This window comes from Anas platyrhynchos, chromosome 1 (genome assembly GCF_047663525.1).
Source record: "Anas platyrhynchos isolate ZD024472 breed Pekin duck chromosome 1, IASCAAS_PekinDuck_T2T, whole genome shotgun sequence".
NCBI classification, from domain to species: domain Eukaryota; kingdom Metazoa; phylum Chordata; class Aves; order Anseriformes; family Anatidae; genus Anas; species Anas platyrhynchos.
The window spans coordinates 41,621,467-41,647,094 of record NC_092587.1 but is presented as its reverse complement, the minus strand read 5'-3'; the positions used below and the strand labels follow the sequence as shown (position 1 = coordinate 41,647,094).

Here is a 25,628-nt window from a genome sequence, read left to right as displayed (position 1 = left end):
TCCTAAAAAAACTATGTATGTAAATAGAGGTGTTGCTCTCACTCATATCCAGCCATGTCTTTCCCTTCATTATATTTGAAATTCAGTGATAAATGCGCTTTACAATAATATGCCTGAAGAGCTCAGTTCATTTTTTTTTTTTCCAAAGAAGATGTAAAGATGTCTTTCTCATGATACAGAAGATACAAAAACCTGCAGTGTTGACTTCAGCAGCTAATAAATACAAGCACAAGAAAGGGTACCTAGGAATTAAACCCAGATAAATCCCCACCTTCGTCACATAGGAACATCTTTGCAAGGAGGAAAAGTGGCATTGCTAGGCTTCAGTTTTCCACTGTGTCGGCAGGTAATTTGCAGTTAATCAAAACACTGTGACTGACACAACTAGTGTAGGGTGGCTCTAAGACAGCGGGGACTATGCTGGCAGGTTGGAATGAGGCCCAAATGCTGGTTTTTCTACCTCATCAATAGGATCACAGAACGAAAGTGAGGGATAAAATATTTGGAAAGAGAATCCTTCTGAGATCTGTGAATCCTCCTGAGATGCATGAAAGGCATGATGAGAATAACTGAATGCTGGCATGTTAATCTCAGTCAGCAACAAGGTTATATTTATCTCCTGTTACTTAGAGAAGAATAATGGGAACTTTTGAGGGGATTGCATCAAAAGAAGAAGGCAGGATTTGACTTCTGCCTTCAGTAGGAAGGTTTTGGAAAGTGAATTTTGGAATTGGCAATGGGAAAACTTCTCTACCACTTTCATTGGAATCTCGTAGCTGCCAGTGGTTGCCAAATATGTGAGCAGCTTTGAACAACTAGCACAGATAAAACATGTATGTAAAATAAGGATACTGACAGAGAAGCCAGACTACCTATTTCCTCTCTCTCATTACACTAAAAGTACACAGTTTCTCCACTTTCACAGAGGTATTTTCAGCACAATGGAGACATGCAGTTCCCTTTTCAATATATGGCACCTGCTCGCTTCAGGCATAAGTCAGGATTGGGATCAAGGGTCTCATTTGTGAAATGTTTCTTTTTGTTGAGATGCACAAAGTGGCTATACTTTGGAAATGGAGTCAGGAGGCCTATAAGAAGTAACCACATAAAGGCCTAGCAGAAAATAGTTGTCTTTCTTGCCCACATGGGATTAAACAAAGAAAAAATGCATGAGTGATTTAAAGTAACATATAAATTTTATTTAAAAGTTGTTTTTGTTTCTTCAGAAAGTCCTATAAACTTCATCAAACTCCAGCTGCATAACAGTGCTAATATAATGCTTATGCTGTCTTAAAAATGTGTATGTCTTTACGTAGTCCTGAAGAGGAAATACCCTTGATTATACTTTTTTCACTTTCTGCGATCATTTAAGTACCCATCTAAACTGTATTTATAGAGATGAAAAAATGACGTTTTCTTTTTGGGACCATATTTTAATTTTTTCTTCCAACCCATTAAAAAAAAATAAGAAAGAAATAGACTGTCATTTTCAGAGAGTAAAAATAAATTAAACTTGCTCGTAAGAGAACTGACTAATTTCCCTAAGGATGCCTGAATCTATCTACAGTATTTCTACATCTATTTTACAGCCACTCACATTGCTATGAAATTTTAGTAGAGCTTGAAAACCTAAGTATTAACCATCTTATTTTCATATAAGTAATTAACACACACATCTTCACACTTGCTCTGGGAATGCATAACTAAATAAAAACATACTATAATTTAATCAGAAAGAAGCACACACACACACAAAATGCAATATTTAGATGTGGATATGCAAATAAAAGAATGAGAAGTTTCCAGGTTCTCTTTTTTGGTGAAGGATGGGGGAAATCAACAGCAATGCTAGAAAATTCTGACTGCTGGCCGAGTCCATACAGCTGGGTCCTGATCTCCTGTACCTTTGGTCAGCATGTATGATTAAGGAAATGTACACGTACAATAAGCTTTCTTTCCTTTCTCAAATCAAGAAGTTGTTCAAACACCTCCTGAGCCCAGGAGCTTTTGTGGCACAATGTTTGTCCTGGGGTTACTAAGGTATTTCAGAGCAATGCCTACAGGTTTTGTCCAGCTTCACTGGTAATCAGATAGCACAATCTCTTTTTCCTCATTTGAAGCGTAAGAGGGAAAAAAAGAGCAGAACAATTTGACTTTGCTTCTTTGTAGGAGCTGCTGCATTTGATGGTTCATCTAATACAATATATTGTTGTGTGAAATAGCCTGTGGCAAATGATTCAGTGGAAATTTAGTGGAAATGTACTTGCTCCAAAATGGACAATTAGCTAGCAGCCTCCTCATAAGAACCTCCAAAATGCCCTAAAATATCAGAGTTCATGTATCCATTAATATGGTTTCTATGATGAATATGTTGCAATTTTTACTGTGTTTTGATTTTGGAATTACCTTCATCAGGCTCATTACTTCACACAATTTAATGTTGAAGGTTTGAGTAGTGATTAGAAGAAAGCTTAGACCTTTTTTAGCCATTGAAAGAGGACCATTTCGGACAACCCCTCCTGCCCCCATCACTGCCTAGTCCTAGGGAAGATGCCACTGACAGAAATGTTGTTCTGTGCAGGAGAGAAGGATTTTTATATGACAGAGATTTGGTGACTGATCCCATCACCACTGTCGGAGCCCAAAGTGAATTTACTGTGCAGCGAGGCTGTTTTGCAAGTGTTAGAGAGATGTATTGTTGCAGCCATCTACTGTTGGAAGTTCTGCCTGTCAGTGTACTACAGTAGAGATATTGAAATATTAGATACTGTAGAAATACTCACTGAAAGTAGAGATCTTAAAATATTTGTTGGTACTGATCTCTGTTGCATTCTTTTGGATTAGGCTATATGTAAATGCAGCTGTTGTGTTTTTATTTTAATTTTGTCATTTAGTAAGGCTGTTTTCCTTTCCCTTAATATTCATGGAGTTATGCTTACAATATGGATTATAGCAAGGCCATGGCACTAAAAGTGTTATTTCTCTTCACATATTATTACATTCATGTTAGATAGCTTTTAAGATTTCTTATGTTTTAATGAAGTTATTAAAGTGAATGCTCTGACTGCATAATTCATGAGCCTTCATTCTGTCTTCAAAGAAACGGTCTCTAAACAATTTTTTATTTTACAAATCGTTTATAATCTTTTTTATAATTTGGTCCCTGGAGATAGTTCAGATTTATAGTATTTGCTTGACAGATACAAAGAAGTGCTATGTATTTTCTATTTATAACTCATAAATATTGAGATTAGCTTTCACACATCATGGGCTGGATTATGGGCTGCTTTCTCTTCTGTGTCTGTATCTGCAGCTTCCTGCAGAAGGAAGATCACACGGATCCAATCAGTCTTTGCATTTCTTCCTAAGCATTAATTTGGCACAAATGGATAGTGTTTAGAGTTTTCTATAATCTGAATAATTCCTATAACCCACAATGCCTAAGCAGGAGCTGAGCCCATGACAGTTATGTCCCCACCTCCCCATTGGTAACCTGAGTCTGACCTCAGGCATGTTGAGAGGCAGCAGCACGAAGGAGATAAAGGGAAGAAAAAGCTTCCTCCTAGGATACATTCCTAGTAACTAGATTGACTAAAAGCTAAGCATACTAAAACAACACATAAAACAAAAATGCGGTGTCTTCTTCTTCTTTTTTTTTTTTTTTTTTGAAGAAATAAACCTTGCTGAAATTAATCTTAAAAAGACAATAAGCTATGTTAAAGCTTGCACTTATTATCAGCTACTAAGAGATGAAACTTTTTAGAAATGGAACAATATTTTGTCAGTAATACATATAGACACTGAACTTCTTAAGAAAAGGCATTTAAGCCTTGGGTAGTGAAACACTCGTAACAACAGTCTGTTCAGGTGCCAGCTCGTCTTAGCTAATATATTTCAATTTCTCATTCAAAGCAGGGAAAGCTGCTGGAAAATTGAAATGAAAGCTTTTATTTCATATTAGGATCAAAAATGATCATAAATGCAGGCTACAACTAAATACATTGATATCTATAGAATTGCCTACATAAACGTGTGTTAATATTGGGACTCTTCCTATAAAATAAAAAAACACTGTATTTATTTTACAGCATGCATTTATCTGCTGTCAGACCTGCTAAGGGTTAAGCTACTATTTCTTTTTCTTTATAAAACAACTAAAAAATACAAATACAACACAAGATTAAAATGAATGTAGATAAAAGTTTCATACTCATTTAAATCAGTAACTGAAATCACTACCATTCTGATTTAAATGAATACCTCGCAAGTTATAATTGTATATCTCAAAAGGTATAATAATATAAAGATAATTTCTGCTCTCTTTCTGGAGCAGAAGGGATTGTAAACCTGAATAACATACTGTAATTCACAGACAACCCTTGTAAACTGAAATGCATTGCTGAGCTGCACTGTGCCCTTATCAAGGAATTAGTTGGACTGTGTCTTTGTCAGCTGTTTGGAGAGATTAAATGGCAAGCTGGTTTTGAAATCTTTCAGTTTTGTAAGTCCTCTAAAGGCAATTAAAAAAATAGAGTGAGTTGGGAGTCTAAGTTCCCTTGATTTTCAGTAAGACATAAGTTCTACGCCTCTTAGAAATTTTGGGTGAAATATGCCTATAAAGCCATGTAACCCTGGTTTACCTAATTCCAACAAATAAAAATAATTTCTTCATAGCTAACATTCCTACATATCACCTGCCAGATGTCAGTTTCATTAAAAATGCATTTGAATATAATTTAAATAATTAAAATTCCATTTTAAAACATGCATAATTGTTTGCCAGAGGCCCTTCCTCACCAGAAGTAATAATTTCCACTTGTTGTGGCGACTTGATGAGCTCAGGCTGAACAGTTCCAGTGTTTGAGCCAAGGTTTGCTTTAGTCACAGCCTGATGTTGCAATTAAGTTTAAGACCTGGGAGTTTATTGCTCAGATGGGTGATCTGGTTTTGCTACAAGGAGTCTAATGAATTTGATGATTAGTTTGTTGTCTTTTATTATCTGTCTGAAGTAATTTATGCTAGGCTTTTGACTGTTAATAAAATTTATGGAAACGTTCTAAATGTGGGAGATAAAGACTTTTTTTTTTCTTTTTTCTTTTTCAACTGTCATAACATTTAAATGGGACACATAGGCTGACTAGCTGGATTAGGGTTTCACCAGTAGAACAACTGTAGCCATGCTAGGAAAGATGGTATTTTAAAACTACTTTGATTTTTCTCTTGCTTTTGATACATGCTTTCTTAACTGGGCTCTGTTTCAGCACAGCATAAATATACATGTTGAAAACCAATAATGTTTTAAAGTATGATTGACCACAATTATGGATGCATTCCAATTTTTAATAAATTATTATTAACAAGAAGTTCAGAAGACTACTGAACCACAGTGACTGACTTGGTCTTTGTATTGGGACAACAGATGCATAATTGCTAAAGCTTTCCACGTCACTGAGGAGCAAAGGTATAGCAGATATTCACTAGAAGCAGTTATACTTAAAACATGCAGGGCAGCAGCCAGAAGGAGACTGCAGAGTTGCCTGCTGTTTGCTGTGAATGCTTGGCAGTGCTGTCAGACCTCCTGCAGGAGCCAGAGCCTTGTTTCTCCTTTGTGCAATGCAGATAAACTCCACTGAGAGGCAGAAAGGCTAGATGGAGGAGAAAGAGGAGCCATTTCCAAGTGTCCATCTTCTCCTTTTCCAGCATCTTCTCCAATATAGGATAGAATAACATAAAAGATGCTAAACTCAAAAACTAGATACTTCTCAGCAATTTTTGACAAATGTCTAAGATTTTTTTTTTTTCTCATCTGTGACACCTACATAATTTTCACCTCTTGCTAACGGTCTCTCCTTGGTGACAGTAAGTGCTGTTGAGTATATAGGTAGCAGTCAGTCTGAGATAACATTTGATTGTTAGTGTTTTCCCACCTCCACTGCAATGCAAAACTTTCAGTTCTGCAAAGTGAAAAGCAATTTTAGTGTCTAGAGAAAATAACGAACTAGTGGGGAAAGTGTTCCCTAATCGAGATAAAATCCTGCCACCTTCACTACCACTTAACAGTACCTTACTCTGAGATTAGGTATTAGTTAGTGTGAATAATAACAGAAGTTCAGTTGGATTTCAAGTTATTTCTGCATAATTTATTCAAAAGATAAATTCCCTAATGAAAGATACTGTATCCACTTTAAACCAATGTTATTTCATCTATAATTACTGCCTCAGGTGTACCACACTAACTGCCATTTATCACTGTCAGGGACTTTTGAATTCCTACTACAACTATGGTATCCCATTGGGTTTGTTTGTCTCGGAGAGTACAAGATGTTTCTAGTTTGGTATGGCCCTAAAAAAGAAGAACACAACCTGTCATCCCCTAGAAATACATTTGAATGCCCTTTACTCTGTTCTGGCACTTCATCACATAAAGGAGAGTAAGCACATTCATTTCCAACAATGCATTATATTTTTCATCTCAAGTTGATAGAAGATCTTCAGTTCATTGGTACTTGCCTGCCACTTTCTCTTAGGGGTTTTGTAGCCATTATCCATCATGTCTTTCAAAATTTGTGAAAGAATATAGACATTCTGGCTCTTAGACCTCTACTTAAGTCACGAAGTATCACACTTCCTCACTAAGAGAATGTAATTTTTCTTTAGGAAACAATTATGAAGGAAATGTTCTTAAGAACTGTAATTTGCAATTGGTTCAGTACAGGTGTTGATGAAACAATTAGTGTTGTGTTCACATTTTAGAATGGGTGTTCAAGAAGTTACACTTGATTCAGGTAACAACCACAACAACATTTTGATGTCTTCTATTTTACGATATCTGCTGTTGTACAGTGGAAGACTTTAGAAGCAAGTAAAATAAATAATGATAACTGGCTACTGGTATGAGATGTTGTTTCCTTTCTCTTTATGAAGGCTCTCCTGTTATTGTTCATCAGAAGTGGTAAACAAAACCTCCAGGCTTACTTCAAGCATGCCCCCATTCTGATGTGTACTTTGTATATCACTCTTGCTTGTATCATTTTGTTTATTTCTTGTTTATTCAAAACGAGCAATTATATCATATGTGTGTTAGTGACAGCTGTCAAAGTGTTCAGTTCTGGAGCTGTGATAGAAACATCCTTATTCTCAATGGTTTTTAAGAGAAGGTATATAAAATAAGCTTCTCCTACAAAGACCTTTCCTTATGAAGCATCTTCTTGTTATTTAATTTGGTCTTAGCTAATTGGCAATTCAGAAAGTAATTTGTGTCCGAGAATTCCAGACACAGCAGAGAACAGAAGCCTATGTGGAGCTCTGCCAGGTCCCCAGGACACAGCTCTAGTGTCACACGTGCTGACTGTGCCCTCCCTTAGAGATGGCATACATCACCTCACTCACTGCGTGCTTAGCCTTACTATGAGGACTATTTGTAGGTATCAACCTCATCGACTCCCACAAGTGCAAGACTGTCATTTTGATTGCTGGTGTACATGTAAATGCAGAACAGTCCCAAATCTGTGCATGGGAGCAATCACACCTGAGTCCTTCAAATGCAGAAACAATTACCCTAGCACCTCAGACAGTAGTCAGCACAGTGACCTGTGATGAGTTCCTCTATTATGTATTATCAGTAACATTGTAGGGAAATGTTCACGTTTTGTGAGATTAAACAGACAATAGGAATAGATTTCTTTTTCTCTTGCCTGAATAGTCCATATTTATCTCCAGGCAACAGGAGAGGAAGAAAGTACAGAGAGCGCTATCTGACTGCTTAACTCTTCAGACCTTGTCTTGGACTGGAATGCGATGTATAATGAATTTCCTTTTTTTAAATCTAGAATGAGTTCTGTTATACCCAGTCATGCCTTAAGTTTCAGAAAACACAAAATGCATTTTTCAGACAGTGAACAAGAGCCCTTACCCTCTCAACCAAGAGATCTCCAATGGAAAATGAATTGTTTTTCTGCCTTACAAGCCTGCAAAGTCTACAAGCAGATTTTCATGCACATACCTGACAGTCCACCAACATCCATCTTCTTCAGGTTCTTTGCCTCCAGAATGACAACAGTCAGCTTGCCAGCAGTAGGCACATAGCGAAGGGAGAAGCAGATATCACCCAGCTTTTCTTGCTGTGAAAGAAAACAAGTCATTGTGTTATTTTTTTTTTTAAATCGTTTTGAACCTTTTAAAAGTATGATTTTGAAAAAACAGGATTACATTTCAATCAAAACAGGATTACATTTCAATCTCCTGTTGCAAAACAAACCATTCAAATTAACAACGTGTCTGCCACAAGTTAAATCCTTGGTAACATGAAGTCTATTGGAACAACTGGAGTTCACAGCAACTGTCCTGGACGGACCCAAATGACAAGATGTGCTGGCTGCAAAGCAAGCTGCACTGCCCCCCACTTCACCTTGGACAATCAGGGTTCCAGACTGTTTGCTCTGTAATATTAACCAAGTCATTATTTTTTTCCAGTTTGTGTTTCACTGGAAATCAATTAACACACACATGCAACCACTAGTGTTTTCTGCAAAAGAGTAATGTTGGTTCTTTCTCATCATGATTTGTCACAAAAGCAAAATGTAGATAAAACACAAAGCACAGAACAATAAATATAAGAAAGGCCTGTTTCCTATCAGACAGGCAAACCAGGAAGGCAGATAGGCAGGGAGTGCATCCCTCTTCACATCAGGAGTGGTTGGAAGTTTTGCTTTCAGCCTTTGCAGACTATCATCTGGGATCCTGCCAAACACAACCTTTTGCCACTCATTGTTTAGTACTTTCCTAACAGTCCTGGCAAAGAGGGAGAGGCTGAATTATGGGCAGGATTACAGGAACTTCGTTTTAAAAGTAGGAATAATACATTTAAACTTGCAGATATAGGAGATAAAAGACCAGACTACTGCTTAGAAATGATCTTTAGGATGATCTGAGCTGCTTTCCTCCTTCCTTTCAGGTACGATGGTATCTCTAGGTGAGTAAGTAGGTTTTCTTTAAAAAAAAGAAGAATCATGTTATACTAAACAGTCCAATAGGCATTTTAGACAGCACTATTTCTCTTTCAAAGACCTTATGGCACATATCTGTTTTCCACAGTGTATTCTGGCAGTGAAGTACATTTTTATCAGTCCCTTTGGCTCCAGTGTTTTGTTAGGATAAATTGGAAGGTTGATTGCTGAGAAGTGTTGGATGTGTATCCAGGCTTTTGGTTAAGACATTGGATAATTCTGGCAAAAATTATGCACCTTTTCCCCATACCACAAATATAGGAAGGACATGGCAATTTACCAGGTTCAAAGAGTCAAGAGGAAAGATACAAATGCAGAACCTTACCAAAAAAGCTGTGGGAAAACTACCGAAAGTAATTGCTCATGGGTCCACAGTTGTAGTTGGAATGTCACAAAGAAAAGACAGACCACATCCTAAGGACTTTACCATGGAAAATGCACCAAAATGTCATTTATGAGAATCTGAGCTTTAACCACCAAGCCAAATTTTCAGCACTGGTAACAGTTAGATATAGAGGTCTAGCTATACAAATGCTCAATAACTGTTTTTACAAGTACTTTCTACTGAGAGTAAAGTGCCTATGCTGTTTTAAACTAGGTTTTATTTGCTGAATTTTATGCAAAGTATCTAAATATCTGTGTGCACAAGCATTTTTGAAAATGAAATTCCTACCGAATAACAAGCATCTATTCTACTTTTGTGGTTTCCTTATATTCTTCTCACAATAGCTCTTAGACACAAACACTTTTTTTTTATCCAGGCTTGGATAAGCATCTGCAATATATCCATCTGAAGGATTCATTCCAGATACTCAGCAATACTTCAAAGTTTACATCTTCCCCCATCAAAAGGTGTGTAGGTCTGTCTCAGAAGAATTTCTTGGGGACACAAGAATCTGCTTGTGTTTTTCTTGCTCAAGGACTTGAACCTTATATATTAAAAATTACTCAGCATCATGTAGTTATGGATCCTTTTAATGTGCAAAAACTTGGAAACTTCAATAATAATGCAACACCTATAAAGTGATAGACTCTGAATGGATTATTACAAGTCAGGAAAGAGACCTTGGGATTGTAATAGATAGATCCCTGAAAACCATCAGCTGTGTGCTCACCATGGCCAGAAAACATATAGAACAAACACAGAAGTTGTGTATAATTAGTAAACAATCAGGTGGAACAAAATGAAACAAAACAAAAGCTTATAATGTTAAATGTATGTATCATGCATAAGATATGCACACATGCCCGTATCTTGAAAACTGGTGTGGTTATGCTATCCTTTCACCTCAAAAAGGATATAGTAGAACTCGGAAATATTCCCAGAAAAGCAGCAAGAATGATGAAAAATATGATATAGCTTCTGCATTAGGAAGAGTTAAGTAGATTACAACTCTTCAGGCTGGAATGGGGATATTGGGAAAGGGTATCTTAAAGACCTTGATCTGACCCAGGAGGGCCATAATGATGTTATGACTTTGTTCAAAGGAAGACATCCTGATACCACAAAATTTACATTTTTAACTCATATCTAAAATAACCTAAAATGGCTTTCACTGCATGAACTGAATTTTTAAGAAAGGACTCCCTATTCCTCTTTGTCTACATAGGCTTTTATAAAGATTCTGATCATGGAAATACATATTTCAGCATAGTTCACCTTTGACTCTGAGTGTGCAATGACATGGTGATAGCAAAGCATGTTTCTGCTACCCTGACATTCGGTTTGGGAAGTGTGTGTTGGCTGGGCTAATGGTGAAGTTGATCTATCCCTTGCAGCTTGCTCAGAATGGAAGAAATCAATTGCTTATTGATTCATGTTATCATGATCACAGCTCACCCAGCCGCGTGGTGTTCCTTGCTGTTGCTGTTTTATTACATGGTAGACTTGGTTTAAATTAGCCTGGCTGACTCATGGGCTGAGTAAGACTGAAACGGGATATTTGAAAGCTTGTCATGGTCCCCCATCTCAGATGCTTTTGTACTCAAGTATCAACCAACATTCAAGGGCTCTGCCCTCATCCCTAGATTGACTAGGCAGTATGTCTGTTGTAGCGGTACAGGAACTTGTATTCCTCAGAAATGTACCTCACTGACAGAATATCTAAACATCTATTTTGGAAGGAATTTTTGAATTAATGACATATTTCCAATTGGTTCCTTGATTGTTCTTACTGTTTTTTTTTTTTTTTTTTTTTAAATGTTTGTACTGAGACTGAAGTGTCTCAATAAAATTGCACTAGAATAGCAGAGTGCCTCAGCAGAAGCCGGAGAAGGTATTTTACAAACAGTTATTGCCACAGAGACCATCACCTCTCACCAGCCTTTCTCCATCTGTAACCATGTTATGCTTCTGTGCAAATACTGCAATTGTCTACACAGAAGATTAATTTTATGAGAGTATTCAATGCATTTTTAGCCTCATCTAATGTAATTTTAGCTGCAGGAAACATGGAGAAGAAGACAGGACCATGTAAACAGCCAGTTTTCCATAGATCACCAGCAAGCCATGGGAAATGACAGCAGATGATGGGCTCATTTCAGTGAATAACTTGAAGAAAAAGCAGAGATACCTGTTTAAATCCCTACATAATCACATGTGGAGCTTTTTTGCTCTCATTAAAATCTGTAACAACTAGTTTTCTTGAATATTTCTTGTACTTTAACGTTACCTCTTTGCATTGCTGCCAAGAGTTTTCTATTCCTAAGCTGCTTTGTATTTTTTTTTTATTTTAAAAATATTTGTCAGGCAAAATACTGCAAGTGGCAGCACTGCAATGAAGCAACAGAAAACAATCACTAGAGGTGTGGTTTGCAGGAGATAATTACAAACCCCTGCAGGGCTATGAGGTACAGATGAGTGCTTCTGGTATGGTGATTATCTCATGAAGGTGCCTTATTGTTATTATGAATTTCTTTCAGCCCTATGTATAAATAATTTATGTTAGTAAATTACTTTGATCTCTGATGAAAACTGTAAGTTAGTGTTAGAAAGTTCCAACTGGGAGGTTCACAGATATTAACCTATTCATGTATAACACCTAAACACCAATCAAAAGACTCTCTCCATCTAAGCAACTTCATAACTTCATTACATTTAAAGAGGATGCAATGGAGCAGAACATAAATGACATAGCACTGGTAACACTTCTTCAGCTTAGAAAAGGCTATTTGAGGTCCCATTGAGAACCTGATCTTTCTAGAGAAGACTGTAAGCCTCTCCTGCCTGTCTCATGTTTTTTCTTGTATTTGTCAGTAGTCATTTTTACCTTGACAGCCCACTTTCCTAATAAGCTACAGAGAAAAATGCTATTTATGCAGATTACTCTCATTCACACTGCAGAATCTCTAACAGTGATATCTATCTTCTTAATACAAGCATTCTCCACGTTTTGTGTAAGATATTACAAGAAAGTTGATGATTGCAGCTCTCTTGGTAAAGCAATACCAAAACAACAAGCCACAGCACAATACTTTCTTTTTTTTTTCTTTTTTTTTTCCCCTAATTGGATCTAAGACTCCAAAATTGTCAGTACAAGAAAGATATAAACACAGTGCAGTGGGTTTTCAAATTCAATACCCAGTTTTGATTGCAGATATTTGCATGAGACTAAAAGAAACAAAATAGGATGTTGTTTGTGGGTGAAGACCCAAAATACAATCTTCCACCAGCAATCCATATTTGAAATATAAGCTAATAGTATTGATAATAGATGATCAAGGATCTGGAGCACCTCTCCTATGAGGACAGGGCAAGGGAGTTGGGCTTGGAGAAGAGAAGGCTCCGGGGAGACCTTACAGCAACTTTCCAGTACCTAAAGGGGGCCCACAGGAAAGCTGGGGAGGGACTCTCTTTATCAGGGAGTGCAGTGATAGGACGTGGAGTAGTGGCTTTAAACTTAAGACAGGTACATTTAGATTAGGTGTAAGAAAGAAATTCTTTATTCAGAGGGCAGTGAGACACTGGAACAGGTTGCCCAGGGAAGCTGTGGGTGCCCCAACCCTGAAGGTGTTCAAGGCCAGGCTGGATGGGACTTTGGTGCACCAACAAAACTATTTTAAAACTCCGTGGAGAAAATTGGGACAGTACCAAGGTGTGTTATAAATGAGCTTTTTTTTTATTTTTTATTTTTTTTTCAAATTCAGGAAACCCAGGTAAATGGTAATGACAGGAACTCTAATTGTAGTTCCCATATCCATGGGCTTTGGACAGTTTTGAAGCCATTGTTATTCTGTCTACATATAAGAGATCTCAAATCCAACAAATTCCTTGTTTTGGCACATAAACCACGAATGCATTTAGCCACAAAAGAGTCATACTAATATTAGCATCAGAATCATACAGATGCAGAAATGGATGACATGGACTGGCCACAATTGCAATTGCCACTGCAGGAACTGGGTGGAATTAGCAACCAATATACATAACTGGGATCTAGAATTAGGAAAATACTCCTCCTTCAGGTTAAATAAGGATCATACTGGAAAAGGAAAATGAAATACTGTGTTTTTTGGGGGTTTCCCCTCTTTCTCTAAGCCTGAAATTTTATTACCATAACAGCTATCTTCAACATTACTAGCTTTGAAGGCATTGCATTTTTGATAAATATACTGTTAAACAACAAAGAATATTTCAAGCCTGCAAGAGGTAAAAGCAGGAAAGAAGATATTTTTCACTAACACTTGCAAACAGATGACTCCACAATATGAAGATAGTTCTACCACAATTAGACAAAGGAGTGGGAAGTGAACAAGAAGGATATAAAATTCACTTTGCATAAATAAGCTAGAAATAGGTGGTACATCAGGGAAAGAAAAAGGAGAACTGGAAAGAGAAAGAAAAGCTGGAGCTTATGTGTTAGCCCATTACGACAGCACTTTCGGAGATTCTTACATGAATATGCATGTACACCATGTAACACTGAACCCCAAAGTCTATGAACTACTTTGGTGATAAAGTGCTGAGAGTGAAGAGGAAAGGCAGAATTCTCCCTAGCCTTTTCAAGCAAAATGCTGATTACAGAAGCAGGTATTTCAGACATGTGAAATGTTAACTATAAACCCAGTCAATACAAACTTAGGGTTTTAACAACGAAACCATTAATCTGACAAGCAGAATAATTTCTTCTCAGTCTAAAAGGATTTCATTCCCATGAATGGAGCAGCCACACTGTTATACAGCTGAAAATAAACAAGTGCTAAATGCCTCTGGAGATAAGGAAGAACCTTCTTCAAGACTGTACCTACTGCACTTTTGAAGAAAACGTTTTAAAACAGTACAAATATGAACAGACAAGTGTCCTACCACATGCTTCCTTATTCAAGGATCAGCCTTTATTCACAGGAATAACCCACTTTTCTTCCAAAATGGATGTACAGTGCTTGTGATCAAAGGTCTCTCTTGTTTGCTTTTACTAGCATTATTTCAGAAGTGCTTTTGTAGGTAATACCCTCTTCAGATGTGAAAACTTGGCCATAAAACGAAGCTCATGTTAATGTAAAGTATTCAGTTACAAGCCATATAACAAGTAAATTAAGAACCAAAGCTAAGTGAAATAGGTTACAGCAGGAGATCTCAGAAGAAACAGAGGGTTCTTGAGGCACAGATCCAAAGGGCTTGTTTCGGATGCTGTAAAAAAGGGATTAACAGTGACAACAGTCTAAAGGAAAGATGGAAAGGAGGCTGATGCTAGGTGAACAGAGAACAGAAATAGAAGCAAAGGTCCAGGAGGTAAGTTTTAAAAGGGAGTTTTAGAGCAGACAGGGAACAATCTTTCAAATGAAGGGCATTTATTAAAGGTATCAGGAGGTGGTATCTGTAGGGATATAGTCATGGTATAAAGTAGGTGAGTGGAAGAGCCAAAAGAAACAGCTTTAATTACAAATTCCTTTCTATTGCTTTCCCTACTATAGTTCTACTCTCTGACTCCTTTGTCATACAACTACTGTATGCCAGCTCTACTTTTTACCTTTGCTTAAAGGGAACAAGGCCTGACAAGATCTTCCTATGGAAATAAAATCTACTTTATTTTTTCTCTGAACATCACTTGACATAGAATTCTTCACAAATCTCTGCCTTCTAATTGTAATATATATGTGGTAGATTGCATTTCTTTTAACTGCCCTAGTAATGTAACAGTCTCCAATACAATGGTAAATCAGACTTGTAAGCAAGTTGGGCAACAATTTGAACTAGTCAATGTTATTAAAATATTAACAAGTCAGGTTCTGTCAGATTCCCTCTTTTAGTCCTCTTCATTTCATTTTTAACTGTTTAGAGAAAGCACTTCTAATGCTGTTCTCTAAAAAGCAGAAAAATTGAGGGAGAAAACACTGTTATTATTAGTAGAAAATGACACTTCACGGTCATCAGTTTAAAAGCATTACAATCAGCTGCCTCTTCCAAAATTAGAAAAGCTGTGGCTGAAGGCACTTGAAATCAAAGATTAGAAGAAATGCACCCTTTCATTTCCAAATGAGAGACGATGCTACCACACATACCGAGTTCTTAATTAAAGAAGACAAAAAAAAACAAACACCAACAATCCAAAACAAGAAAACTTAAGCAAATGAGAAAGAGAGGAATGAATTAAAACAAACATATGCAACCAAAAATCAGACTAGTTTTCAGTAGCTCTTTGCCTACCCACAAAGGCTTGCAGCTGGCTGCTCTGCTTTAATGATTGCATCTTGCTCTATTTTGCCACTTCGCTTCTCCTCAGCTCTCGCCTGATCATATTTCTAAATGTCACTCACGTTTATGCAGGCCAGTGCGCAAAACAAAATTAATTTAACTGAATGGCACATTAATATTATTACTTTTGACAGCATGGAAAACTTATTAACTATAGCATGTCACTAGGCTCGTCTTCTAGTGAGTGGTCTAAGTACAACATTGAAAGGAAATGTAATACAGTTGAACAATTTTTTTTTTTTCCTTTTTGGCTTATCAGGCACCAGGAGAAGTCAAATCACAAAGCTTTTCCATAATTAATAGCAAATTACATGTACATTGTAGTCACTCTACAGAAAATCCTTGTCCTCTTGTGATAGGACATAGAAAGTCACAGTACAGTACTCTCACATGAATTGAAAACATCTCTTGAAGTAAGTATGGGCACTGTAATGCTTAGTTAATGCAGTTTCCACTATCAAAAGAGTGTCTTGTTTCCAGAAGTGATTGACTCAAATGCTTTAGATCGTGGATTGAAATTACAGCATACATCAGAAAATGTATAGGGTCAGCAGACAGTGAACTGTAATTAAGAATCAAATCAATTACAGACTTCTTACTTGTATCCAATATATCATCTTTATATGAGTGAGGTACTTTTTTCATTAAAGTAGCACATGCAGATTTTGGTGAGGATCAGTGTTGCTCCGTATACGGTACTGTATCAAAAACCTGTCACAGAGTCCTTGCTAAAATGACCATACATTTGCAGTTAATGACAAGACAGAATGCACAGATTAAATGAATCAGTAGCTGAGAATGAGTGGCAAGACGGCGTGAGTAATTCTCCATGGATGCTGGTAAATTCTGTTGAAATCCAACAGCCCCAGTGAAGGACTATCAGGTGAATTCAGTGACTCCATTACTAAAGCTATACAGTATATTTCTGTTTGTGAATCTGCAATCTGCAAGAACCATGAAGGGAAATTCAATGGAGTCTGTGGATTACTTTCATAGGCAGCTATCTTTTTCGCTTTCCTCCGCAAAAAACTATGAAGATAAAATGACCTTGCACCTTGTGCCAGTCACAGATATGTTATAAATAAATGGCTCTTTTTGCAGTGACACTAACTCAGCCTGGTTCTTTCAGCTCCTGTGGATATATGTCCTCCTTCCTCTCATTTTTTGCTTGCTGTAACAACAGTTCAGCTTTCATGCTCCCCCATGATATCCCCCCGCACTACCTCTAGCTCTCTTCTATGACCCCAATTCACAAACTCCACACAATACAGTAGCCTCCTTCGAAATCTCCTAAAATGGCCATTAGACAAGAGGCAGTATGTGATGTAGTTGTTCTGAAACTAGAAACCCGCTGGTTAGCAAGAGGCAGGCCAGAGACTTCACCAGTAGGTGAAGTCTTAAGGCAAGACAGTTCTCCACCTGTAATTTATCCAGATGAAGAAGGCTTTTTGCTTCATGTATAATTTCAACCAACACAATGTCATCTATTATTTCCACCCACTGCTTCTGTTCTACAGTCACTGGCAGGTTTTGAAATCTTGTTCTGTATCCCTGTTTTTCATTTGGAAAGTTTTCTTGCATTGCCCTCTTTTACTAATTTTTGCACTGGAGATTTTTCTAGAGCACCCAAGCTTCCTAAAAAATATGAGATAGGGTAAAGGATACACAGCTGAAAAAGAGGCAAGCTGAAAACCCTCAGAAAATCTCAGAAGTGCTCTTTGTGTAGGGCTTTCTAGTTTCTGGGAAGTCGAAAAAAATGTAAAATACTCTCTCGGATGCTTTCAATATTTTTGTCTTGGTTCCAGTTGAAATTAAGAACATAATGCATGCCCCATGAACAAAAGTTTAGAATTCAGCTTGGTAAAAATTTGTGCTCAGTTCAAAATTATTTTCTCCTAACTATTGCTGTGTATTCAGATCTATTGACTTTCTCTTACCAGACTCATTGCCACTTCTTAAACCTTGCATTCAAAAATATATTTTTGTGAATCCACTGAAATACATTCAAGTTTTTGGATAAATACGTATGTGTAAAAGCCTCTTATATTACTCCACTTCCCCAGTATTTCACTTTGAAAAATGCACTCTCTTAATGCATTCTTTAGGAAGACAAGACAGCTCATCAAAGGTCATCGTAGCAATCAGTACAACACGCTGAATTTCATTAATCTCTTCAGTAAAAAAGAACGAGGTCACCACAGTCATCTATAAAAATCTAGGAAAGAAGACTGTACTTATCATGAGATCTCTGGCTCAATGATATTCATTTTTAATAAATCTTAGACCACAGGGGAAATTCCATAAGACTGGAACGGTGCTAATGCTATGCCCATCTTACTCAAAAAAGGCCAAATGGGATGAAGGCAGAATCTATCAGCCAATTGCCTTTTATCAAACCCAGATAAAACAATGAAGAATTCATAAAAGTTTGCATTAATGATGGTTTAAAGGATATAGAATGTAATGAATGTGAAGTCATATGGTTATCTGGAAAACAGGCCTTTTCAACTAAAATAAGATTATTCTTTGATAAGATTGAGTGTTTGTCTGATGAAGGAAACATGCAAAAAATCACTCGAAGGTCTGTTGCTGTTTTTACAAATATGAAAGTAAAATTTCCTACTGATAAAGTAGGCAAAATTATCATAATAATAAATACTAATGCAACAGGTTGGTCAGAAAGTGCTAAAACACCTAGTCACCTGGAAACAATCACATAGATCACATTTTTATACAGACAGAAGCAAAAATCTGACATCCTAGGAAAAAGAACTCAGACTATTTCTAAATATATACAGAATCAGGAAATATATCTTACAAGGCAGAGTTTCCTGCTAAGCAGTTAGGGTCATAAGCTATAGGCCATGAACTGAAAGTGCAATGCTATGCTAGAGTCAACAGTAGAAGAGCAGAAGTAGCATGTGACTTTGCTTCTCTGGCAAGAATAGCATGAATGCTGCATACAGTTCTTGTGTACGTTATTTTAAAAAGATTTTAAAAAGTAGAAAGAATGTGAAGGTCACAACTCTTATTGGGAAACTGGATGAAAAGCCTGATCATGAGAAATGTGAAGGACGAATTTCTTCAGCTTTTTGAAAAGATGATTGAAAGTGACTTGATTGCAGTGCATAAGTACATCCACAGAGAGGAAGTATCATAGATTAAATGGCCTGAATCTAGTGAAGAAGAGCATAACAAGAACCAGGGACTTGACTTAGAATCCAAAAACATCCACATAAGAAATAAATACACATTTTAAATGGAGAGAGAAGAGCAATTGTCGAAGTTATGAGTGATATGTTACTTTCTCCATTACTGACGTTTTTAACTTCTTTGATGTGTAGACTCTTTAAGTGTTTTCCAACAGAGGTGCAAAGCTGCCTATAACAAATGCTAGCCTATTGACAACAGCCTTAGATTCGTAACACTTCTCAGTATGATCTCACACAGAATTATCCAGCAGGATTTTAAGTTCTGATTAGACAATATCACAATGTGTCATGGGAGAGGTATTTTGGTGAAATTCTAAAATAAACATGCAGGATAATGCCAAAAGGCCTGAGCTTTCACAGTTTGTAGTCTGTGGCCAAGGAGCCATGAGAAAACATCATAAGCTGTGAATCAGAGGGTTCCTAGCTCCTTGCTCCAAAACCAAGAAACACTTAACTTCCAAGCTTGTTAGTGTTTCCTTGTGTCTCCCTCTCTCCCAGCATGGCACAGAGGTAACACTATTGTCTTGCAGATGCAGCAGGTTTCCTAGTTTGTGTATGATTATAGGAGATTCTTTACATTTTTTAAAATGTTCCTTGAAGATTTAGGAGTCCTTCAGATTTAGGGCAGAAAACCTCATCTAATTTAGAAAAAACACCCAATTTGATAGGAAACCATACTATTTCTAAATAAAATATAGGCCCTTGAAATGACAATGTTGTTGTTGTTGTTCCAGAAAGAAAATGTTAATGTTAGCTAGTCTAGTCTTAGTGCAAAGAAAACAGATCAGATTTAAAGACCCGTCATCCTCAGCGAGTTGTAAGAGCTCAAATAGTGGTGTCTTTTGGAAATAAACCCAAGTAATCAGTGAACAGGTGGGCTAAAAAAATCTAAGGAGCATGTCCCAGTGTTTATACACAACATATTCACAACTTGTTATGTAGGGATTGTGCTGACAAACAGCCAGTTTTCATGATAGGGAATATATAAACAAGAAAGTTTCAGGGTCTTAAATTCTCATATAATGGGACCAGTGTTTGAGCTTGCAAGAACTTATGCAGGGCTCTAGAGCTGAAATCCAACCAGGAAGCCAATATTCTCAAGTCATTCTGGAACACGATTGCTGCAGCAAATCTAGTAGAGCTTAATTAAAATCTGTTCTCATTTACAATTATCATATATCAGGCAATATTAATTATTTTTGGACTTCATGTCTTTAAATATGAAAGAGGTAACGTTTAATACACTAAATGCACATTTTTTTCATTTAGGCAGATGGATAAAACTAAAATCACACTATTCTCTGCTGAAAATAATTGGTAGTATGGTATCACAGAAATATTCTGAAGAAATACGCATGCCTTTTAAATTACTTTAAAAACTCGGTGATTCAAAGGGTATATAGAAAATTCTGTATTTAGAGAAACATTATTATTATTTCTATATCAAATTGCAATGAGACTTTTTTTTTGTGGAAAAAAAGGGATAGGAAACATGCTCTGGATGGCACATGAACTTAAAGGTGTATCATTTATTTATTTATTTTTAAGGCTCTGATGTGTTGTAATATGTAAGTTAATGCCTGAGAGTCATAGAAAAAGAAAATGCAGGAAAGAAAATCTGCTATGACAAGATAGAAATCATGGGTTACAGAGATGTGCTGTGGAAGAACTGCAGATTTTATTCTGTGTCACTGAATTGTAATAGTTGTACCTATTTTCCGTACAATAAGTACAAAAGCAAAAAAAAAATCAGAGTAATCAAAATTAATTCAAATGACCCACATCTCCTAGAAAACTTGCCTGCTATAACCATCACAGAAAATTAATGTTCGGCCTGACTGATTAATGTGAAAGTCTGAATGAATGAAAACACTTTCAGCATAATCCACAGCTATCTAATTCTGGGCTGGGCATTAACAGACAGGGGACATCAGCTGCAGACCTCAGGGCACTTGCATGAAAAATAAGCTGCTGCCAGTTGTGAAGCCTGAACTCCACTCATCAACAGAGATCCTCCTGCCAATTTTTCATGCTACTGAAGAAGACATAGGAAAGCAGAGGTAAAATAACTGGGTTCCAGACAACTCAGCAGCTCTGAGGATTACATGGAGCAATTTAAGTAACACGTAAACTTCTAACTGGGAGCTCTGCCTACTGCATAGTACATACCAGCTAGAAGCTGCAGTGGTGGCATCTAAAGCAAGTTATAAACCCCACATAACAGTAATCTTATAGGGAGCGATTTAGGTTAGAATTTTATGGCAAGGTCTGTATCTAAGAAGAAAAGATTTGATCTCAAGGTCAGCTACAAGTGGAAAAAGGCACTAGGGTTCCCAAATTTAGTTGCCATTATCAGTGACAGTGGAAGTAGCAATAATTTCTAATTCTGTTCTGTTATAGGTGAATGCATCCAACCGATCAAGCAGCAATAACATACCACTTTGAACTCTTTTTCTTTCTGATGGTTTGGAAACTCCTGCCTTTGGCACTATTTCTATAGTTGTAATTGCAGATATAATCCTCAAGGAAAATATCTTGGCCTACGTGTTACTGGGTTCAGCTGCAGGTATTTCTCTTCATCTAGTGCTATGCCAGCAAAAAGCACATACAGACTGCTTGCAAAAGCATACCTGGGTTCAGAAAAGAAATCAGAACTGATGACTGTAACTCAAAGAAAGTAGTCTGCTCTAAGTAGACAGAAGGGGTAGTAATTCTGTGGCAGTGAACATACTCAGGTCCTCCACAGAAACCAATTCATTCTGTGGAAGCTCTGCCAGTGGAAAGGACAGAACCACTGTTCTGCAGTATCACTCCATCCATCTGTCAGGCAGCCATCCAAAATAAAAAGTTGCAGTTAATGCAATTAAAGGTTGCTTGTGAAACTACTGAAGTTTTCACCAAAGCTTTTTTGGTTCCATCACAGAACATACATCATCAAAGAAAGATAAATTTCTGCTCCATACTCAAGGCCACATCTTACACACACAGAGTGAGAATATGATGAGAAGTGAGGAGGTGGAGTGATTCACAGAAGTTTGATCTCTGGGCAACATAGATAGTAAAAACTCAGTAACTTTAGACTGCAGAGGCTAAAATGTGCAGTTTAATTATTAACTGACTCAGGTGTATAGAACAATGGTAAAGGTTAAAATAAAATGCCTAAAAGAATAAGAAACTGAGAGACAAGACAGCATTTTATGATTTTCTCCCTTTGTGTGGCCAGTGATGTGAAAATCTACAGAAAGACACAGAGAAGCGAGGAGAAATGGTTTGATAGTTAGACAGTGCCATCATTCTTGGAGTAAAATTCCTCACTCTTAGAATTATAGATGACAGAGACATTAAAAAAATGAATTGTATAGCACCAATATTGTAAATGTTCATGCTCAGATAAGGTACAGAAAAGCATTTATATCTATCTTCTTTTCCTCTTTAAATCTTATGATGTAGAGTTACCTATGAACATCCAAGAATAATAATATTTGCTTTGATCTGTGTGATTGAAAGTGAAAGACTAGCCATAATCAGCCCTTCAGAAAGAACTGTGTGTATGTGGCAGTATGCAAGATCTTAGAAACTGGAAATGTCATTTCTCCATTAACCTACGTGGTAAGAATACATAAACTGCAGAAACAGAGATATTCTATGATGATTTTTTTTCTGCAAGTTATTATTTTGTACAACAGCATTCTGCCCAGACTGAATTAGACATGAACAAGAGAAAAAGGCAATGCTATCCAAAGGTTTATAAAATCTAATTTAAATCCTCATGTCCTGAGTGTCGAGTGTCCTATAGTTATGATGATAACATTCACAGCGTAAGCTGTAGAGGACTTTGGAAAAGAATGATGAAATTTAAGGTTGATTGCACTAAAAACACACAGTTACATCAACAGTACCATATCAACATAACAACACATCAGCCAATGTGAATAATTTCCTACAGGTAGGAATGAGTTACTATCTGTTATCAATTTAGCCTAGAAATAAGACCTGGTAAAACATCCTAAATTCATATACTCTGCTTCTTAAAAATATCAACATAAAACCAATAGAAGCTCAATACCACCAAATTGAAAATACAGTACTATGTTTTAGATTCTAACTGTGATTTCTCTAAAATAAGAGCATTTGATGCTAATGCCTGTCACAGATACAGTGCAAAGTGCTTCAAATGCCAGTTAAGCTCACTGTTAAACTAAGCTGAAACACAATAAACAGGCTTTGAAAAGAGGTTAAATGGTTACTATGGTAATCCCTGACATGGTCTAAATTGGTGTTTAAGAGCTGACAGAGGAAAAAAATTAAGAAAATGACTAACCCTTTTCTTTCTCAGACTGCTATTGATAAATCTTTGTCTTTAACCTTTTTAAAAATACATCTTTCTCTGGTGTTTCTGGAAACGAAGATGCTCTAGTCTGAAATTGGGTGGGCACAACGAGAGGAGACCATAGTCCCACACTGTGCTTCAACCTTTTCCTGAAAAATGTCTTCTTTGCGAGAGAGCTGGTTGTTCTTTCTGCCTGTTAAAAATGTAGCAGCAATCACATAATGATTTTTCTTACTCTGTCAGTTTGTAAAAGGAGGTAAGAAAAAGAAATAAATTATCACCTTGAACTACTGCAAATCTTTTGCCTATAATCCCAGTGAGAACTGCAACTTTTGCCTCTGGATAATGCATTCAGTGGTGCTGGTAGTCAGAAAAATAAGTAGGCACATAAAAGTCTGCGTGGAGAACAATACAGGAGAATTTCATTTATGGCATGTTCTGTGGTCCTTCCATGCCAATCAGCAGACTCTGCACATGTGCTTACAAACCCTCTCAGACTGCAGAGTTTTATAACTGGGAGTACCATGAGTTTATGTTTGAATTCTCTGGAATTCCTTCTATGCTTCAGACCAAAACATCTCTTTATGGTGCAGTCTTAGTTTCTTCCCCTTGGAATATACTTCAGCTCATTCAAATGACTGATACCTCAACAAGCTGAATGAATCACCTGCATGTACCTGGCAGAATGCTTTCAGCATCTAAGCAATACAGATTCTGCTTAAGACTTCATAAAAAGATCTCTTATGATGATTTCGATCCCTCTCAGCATATTTCTCAAAAAGTTCCCCAGAACCTTGTTATCCAAACGCTTCTGTGCGTTTAACATCCAAGTCAAATGCTTTTGAGCTCCTTGGTTGATCTGGCTTTTCTCCTCTATTAAACATTTTAAAATAACATGTATTTGAGTAATTAAGAAAAAAAAACCACAACAACAAACATTAACATGAAGAAGGGAATTGCCCGGTATTCCTTCCTTTTGTGTCATAACTTTTGGCAAGGTTGTTAGGAATGTGCCTTGCCTAGAACCATTATTAATATTGTTTTGTGTATAGATTATTAGGAGATATAGAGTACCAAGAGTCAGTGCAGTTTAACCTCAAGATGCCCTTCCACACTTGAGAGTCAAATGGAGTAAGCATAATTTAGACAGTTATGCAATACAAGTTTTTCTGATCTGAGAGAGAATACTACCCAGAATCAATGGGGTCTTGCACAGACAGAATTTAACACTATTATCCAACTCCTGCTTCTTGTCTACTGTCCTCTATACTTGAATTCAACGTCTATAAAGCCAGAGAGTCTGAGGTGAATCAAGACAAGTTCTCTTTTTTTATTTTGGGGAAGCCAATTACATTCTTTTTGTTATAAAACAAGAATGCCTCTGACCTCTAAGTCTTGGTGCCTTTTCCAGAGAGGGAGCAAAGAAACATAATACTCAACAAATGTATACAGGGGGATTGTCAGCAGTTTGAACATGAAAGGTGAGAAAAGAAATGCAGAATTCTAATAGTCTGAAACAGTATAGACACTGCTCTACTTAAGTCACATAGTTTTATCTTTAAAAGTGCAGATTTCAGTATCTTCAATTTAAAGAGAAAAAACTAGTTGACTGCTGATTAATTTCATATCAGGCTTGCTTATTCTTAAATTTTAGCTATCTCCCTCTTATTAAGATCTTCAGTTTTGTTCCCTGTCTCATTACCAAATTCAGTTGTTCTTTAGGACAGCTGTTGCACTTATTGTATATTCAACATCCTGCATTTACAGTATGTAATTCTGCCACAAAATCTGAAACACCCTTAAAACACCCTTAAATTTAACATTTTAGAGTTTTAACTGGGTGTAAGGTGAAGGGAATTTGAGAAAACTTGAACATCATACAGAAAACATAGTGATCCAATATAATATGCAGCTAAATAATGGAGACCTCACATTTTAAAATTTGACACTCTGACAGCATCTCCATAGGGATAATGATACTTTCTTTTTGCAAAGCACTATGATATCTGCAAAGTTGTACAAGAGCTAAGTGTTATTATTAGAGATAGGAAAAGGCCCATTAGATCATCTGTCCATCTCTGATATAACGGCAAATGACAGTGATTTGCTGCTGTGATTTGACAGTGACATTTGTAAAAATGTCCTTTCCTCTTAACTTTCTGCAAGTTTCAGTGCTGAGGATTCAATAAGCTAGATGGCTTACTAGTTTTGTCAGTCTCCAACTTCTCTGAAACTTACAGAGGTATTAAATAAATATACCCATTTCAGGCCCACTTTTCCATCTCCATCTTTCAACTTTTATTTTTTGAGGAGGAAGGGAAGAATAATCCGCATGAATAACACACTTGTCAAGCTTCACAGAATTGCTCTTCCACTCCCCAGCTGCA

At 36.8% G+C, this 25,628-nt stretch overlaps 1 protein-coding gene across 6 annotated transcripts in view; it reads right to left on the bottom strand.

Annotated features, from left to right (window-relative positions):
* SYT1 (synaptotagmin 1) overlaps positions 1-25,628 on the bottom strand; it is a 354,732-nt gene that overhangs the window by 46,356 nt on the left and 282,748 nt on the right. For all 6 annotated transcript variants that reach the window (XM_038171613.2, XM_038171643.2, XM_038171633.2 and 3 more), the window contains one exon: positions 8,003-8,120. In XM_038171613.2, the coding sequence (XP_038027541.1) occupies positions 8,003-8,120 (118 nt within the window). The remainder of the gene's footprint in view (positions 1-8,002; positions 8,121-25,628) is intronic.